Source organism: Platalea leucorodia (genome assembly GCF_965183815.1).
Source record: "Platalea leucorodia genome assembly, contig: HAP1_HAP1_SCAFFOLD_90, whole genome shotgun sequence".
NCBI lineage: Eukaryota > Metazoa > Chordata > Aves > Pelecaniformes > Threskiornithidae > Platalea > Platalea leucorodia.
Genome location: NW_028121436.1, coordinates 111624 through 116018, shown reverse-complemented (window position 1 = coordinate 116018; position 4395 = coordinate 111624). Strand labels below are relative to the sequence as shown.

General features: G+C 53.6%; 1 protein-coding gene across 1 annotated transcript; it reads left to right on the top strand.

Annotated features, from left to right (window-relative positions):
• Nucleotides 1-2711: 2711 nt before the first annotated feature.
• Nucleotides 2712-3641, top strand: LOC309603438 (olfactory receptor 14J1-like; the record flags this gene model as incomplete). The annotated part of the gene is made up of 1 exon (XM_082338289.1): nt 2712-3641. The coding sequence occupies one exon, from the start codon at nt 2712-2714 to the stop codon at nt 3639-3641; it is 930 nt and encodes a 309-aa protein (XP_082194415.1).
• Between the last annotated feature and the right edge of the window lie 754 nt (nt 3642-4395).

Genomic DNA, 4395 nt, shown 5'->3' with positions numbered 1-4395 from the left:
GTTTCTTTACTGTGGAGAAGGACATGTTCTGTCCTGCCACACTGTCAGAGGACAGGACATGACTGCTCGTCCCTGGGATGGCTGCAGAGGTGTGCATGCAGGGGTGCCCATGCTGTCCTTCAGAGCAGGGTCCCTGCACCCCAGGGGGCTGTGCACCAGGGCAGGGACTCTGCCGTCTGACCGGGTCAGCACTCAGCCTGCCCAGGGAGCACCCTTCAAAGCTGCGGGGAGAACCTGTGGGTGGAAGCAGGGCAGGATCCCTCTGCTGTCCAGAGGGTGCAGCGTGGGTCAGGGCTGCTCAGACTTCTACATCACCCAGAGGACATTTGCAGAGGGTCATTCTAAAGAGGGATGTCAAGGTAGGGGATTGCCTGAAAGGGAAGAAATCTGTGCTTTGAGTTTTTCCACTCTTGGTTGTCTGGGTGGGCAGTGGGAGATGGGAATTTATTTCTCTGCTCTGGAGTAGGCAATGAGACCCCAAATCTCGTCAGGACTTGTCTGAGCTGCTCCTTAGCCCCTGCACACACAGAGATGCCCCTGGGCAGTGCCCCTGCTGCCAGGAGGTGCCTGCAGGGCAGAGCTGAGCACACAGCAGGTGGGATGGGGTCTGTGAGCATGGAGAGGGAGGAGATGTGAAGACAGAGGAAGAAGTCATAGCCAAGAAGAGCTCCAGGCAGCAGAGACATGGGCAGGAAGGAAGAGAGACCCGCTGCCAGAAATGCTGTGGGAGTGGGGAATCAGACATCTCCCTGCCATCCCCTGCAGTGCAGATGCTTTCCCTGGAGCAACCCCCTGGTCTCCTCACTCACACAGCAGAGCCTCTGCCCTTAATGGCATGCAGACTTGGCCATGAGTTGCCCTACCCAGCAGCCTGACCATCAAAGAGGAGAAAAACTCAAGTGTGTGACAGAGTGTCCCTCTCCTGCCTCCCTTGGCAGGGCTCCTTTTGCATGTTCTCCTCTTCTCCCTGACGCCCTTCTTCTTACTGGTACACTCACTGGTGTGGGGAGGGTGAGGATTCAAGTGCAGCTCAGACACCAACGCTGTGTGTGCTGTCATGCACATATGGCCATGGAGGAAAAGCATCCAGCTTGCACCCTGTTCACCTGTGGGGCTCTGGGTACTGCAGTGTGTGTGGCTGCCACTGATCTCACCCTCCTTTCAGGACGTAACAAATTCAGGACAGTTGATTTTTTCCTTGGGGGGTCCTGCTGGGCTGCAGGCTGCCCTCCCGTGGGGCACAGCTCTCCCAGGGCATCTCTGTGTTTTGCAGGAGCCCCCTGGAGAAGACACCTCGGTGCTAAGGCCATTGAGATGCTGCTGGGTGGCTGCCTGTGGGCAGCTGTAATGAGCCCTCTGTGTCCCTGGTTGGGAGGGCAGAGCTGAGATCCTCCTCAGGTACGATGAGATGGGGGAAGGGGGTTGGGAATCTGCACTTGGAAATGGGATTCCCCTGCTCCCAGCCCTGGCCTCTTTCTTTTTAGGGGGAAGTCTCATGTGCGATAGTCCTTCAGGTGGAAGAGCTGCCAGCACAGGGCAGCTGAGAGCAGGGCTGATGGACAGAGCGGCTGTCCTCGCTCTGCACTTGGGTCTTGCACTTGGTCAGCCAACAACCCCGTGCAACGCTAAAGGCTTGGGGAGGAGTGGCTGGAGAGCTGCCTGGCAGAAAAGGACCTGGGGGTGTTGGTCAACAGCTGCCTGAATATGAGCCAGCAGTGTGCTCACATGGCCAAGACGGCCAATGGCATCCTGGCTTGTTTCAGGAATAGTGTGGCCAGCAGGACCAGGGAGATGGTAGTGCCCCTGTACTCAGCACTGGTGAGGCCGCAGCTCAAATCCTGTGTGCAGTGTTGGGCCCCTCACTACAAGAAGGACATCAAGGTGCTGGAGCGTGTCCAAAGAAGGGCAACGAAGTTGGTGAAGGGTCTGGAGCACAAGGCTGGTGAGGAGCAGCTGAGGGAGCTGGGGGTGCTCAGCCTGGAGAAGAAGAGGCTGAGGGGAGACCTTGCTCTCTACAACTACCTGAAAGGAGGTTGTAGCGAGGTGGGGGTCAGTCTCTTCTCCCAAGTAGCAAGTGATAGGATGATAGGAAACGGCCTCAAGCTGTGCCACAGCAGATTTAGGTTGGGTATTAGGAAAAACTTCTTCACCGAAAGGGTAGTCAGGCATTGGCACAGGCTGCTCAGGGAAGTGGTTTAGTCTCCATCCCTGGAGGTATTTAAAAGATGGGTAGATGTGGTGCTTCGGGACATGGTTTAGTGGTGGACTTGACAGCGCTAGGTTAACGGTTGGAGTCGATGATCTAAAGGGTCTTTTCCAACCTTAACGATTCTATGATTCTAGGAAAACAAATTTCCCATTTTTTCTGCTCTGCAGTAGAGTGATTCTGAAGTGACAATGCTGAAAACGTCTGTGATATCATGAGTGGATTTAATGTGCAGTCACTCTGAGTTCCTGTTTTCCTACTGCTGTAGGGCAGGACTGAGTCCTGCAGAGCCCACAGCAGAGCCTCCTGCTCCCTGGGGCACCCTCAGCCAGCACCAACCAGAGCTTATGAAAGGGACCTGCCAAAGACCTTCCTGAATGGAGAGAGAGACATTTTGGGAGGAGGGGTTCTATGAGAAATGTCTTTTATTTTGCTCAGAGAAATCTCTCCTAACTTTTCGCTGTCTTTTTCCTCTAGTACAGTCCTCCATGCCCAGAGGCAGCAGATGACCAACAGCAGCTCCATCACCCAGTTCCTCCTCCTGGCATTTGCAGACAAGCGGGAGCTGCAGCTCTTGCACTTCTGCCTCTTCCTGGGCATCTACCTGGCTGCCCTCCTGGGCAACAGCCTCATCATCACTGCCATAGCCTGTGACCACCGCCTCCACACCCACATGTACTTCTTCCTCCTCAACCTCTCTGTTCTTGACTTAGGCTCCATCTCCACCACTGTCCCCAAATCCATGGCCAATTCCCTCTGGGACACCAGGGACATCTCCTACTCAGGATGTGCTGCCCAGGTCTTTCTGTTTGTATTTTTGATTTCAGCAGAGTATTTTCTCCTCACCATCATGGCCTATGACCGCTATGTTGCCATCTGCAAACCCCTGCACTACGGGACCCTCCTGGGCAGCAGAGCTTGTGTCCACATGGCAGCAGCTGCCTGGGGCAGTGCATTTCTCAATTCTCTCCTGCACATGGCCAATACATTTTCACTCCCCCTCTGCCAAGGCAATGCCATGGACCAGTTCTTCTGTGAAATCCCCCACATCCTCAAGCTCTCCTGCTCACACTCCTACCTCAGGGAGATTGGGCTTCTTGTGGTTAGTGTCTTTGTGGTCTTCGTGTGCTTTGTTTTCATTGTGCTGTCCTATGTGGAGATCTTCAGGGCCGTGCTGAGGATCCCCTCAGAGCAAGGAAGGCACAAAGCCTTTTCCACGTGTCTCCCTCACTTGGCTGTGGTCTCTCTGTATGTCACTTCTGGCACGTTTGCCTACCTGAAGCCCCACTCCATCTCCTCCCCATCCCTGGATCTGGTGGTGGCAGTGCTATACTCGGTGGTGCCTCCAGCAGTGAACCCCCTCATCTACAGCATGAGAAACCGGGAGCTCAAGGGCGCCTTATGGAAACTGATCCAACGGGTGCTGTTTCCCTGACAATAACCTGCCTCTGCTCCTCTACATGTTTCCCAGGCAAAGAGTCTGTTTTTTTCACTCGTGATAATTCTATGGAGAGATAATTTTCTGGGTTTATCCTCCTTTTGTGGAGGTTTGATCCTGTTGTGTCTGACCCTTGCACAATACTGTGTCAAATGTGGCCTGTCAGATTGCAGCTCTTCTATTAAAGGTGATCTCCTGGGTGCAATGACTGAAGGCTGGGCTCTTCCTCCAAGGTTGCTTCCAAGAAAATGTCCAAGGAATTGGCCTTTTAAAATTTCTCTTCTCCTTGTGTTCTCAGTGGTTTTGAGGTTAAGCGCATGGTAACACTGGGTTCCATTGGATCAAAAGTTCTGATTTAAAGGCTCTCTTCTTGGTGTTCAATGGCAGTGGAGATGGTCCATCAGCTCCTCATTATTACCTCAGGTTGCTTCATGTCTGACAGGACTGATGGCATGTACCAGACTCTCTGGAAATTAATTTGGAGGGGACAGGAGAGGATGGGGATTCATCACATAACTCAGGTGGGGTTGGAATGAATGCAGACTCAGAAGGTGAAACGTCGTCAAGGGCAAAAAGTCCTCCAAAAGTAAAGCTCTAAATTGATGTATCTACGAAGAAGGACTCTGCACTGCCATGGAAGTCAGTGGGGACTCGGCAGGCACAGGGAAGGGAGACTGGAGAGCTGCAGGAGCTGCCTGAGGACCCCCAGGGCCAGGACTCTGGAAAATTTTCACAGACCAGTCCCACACAC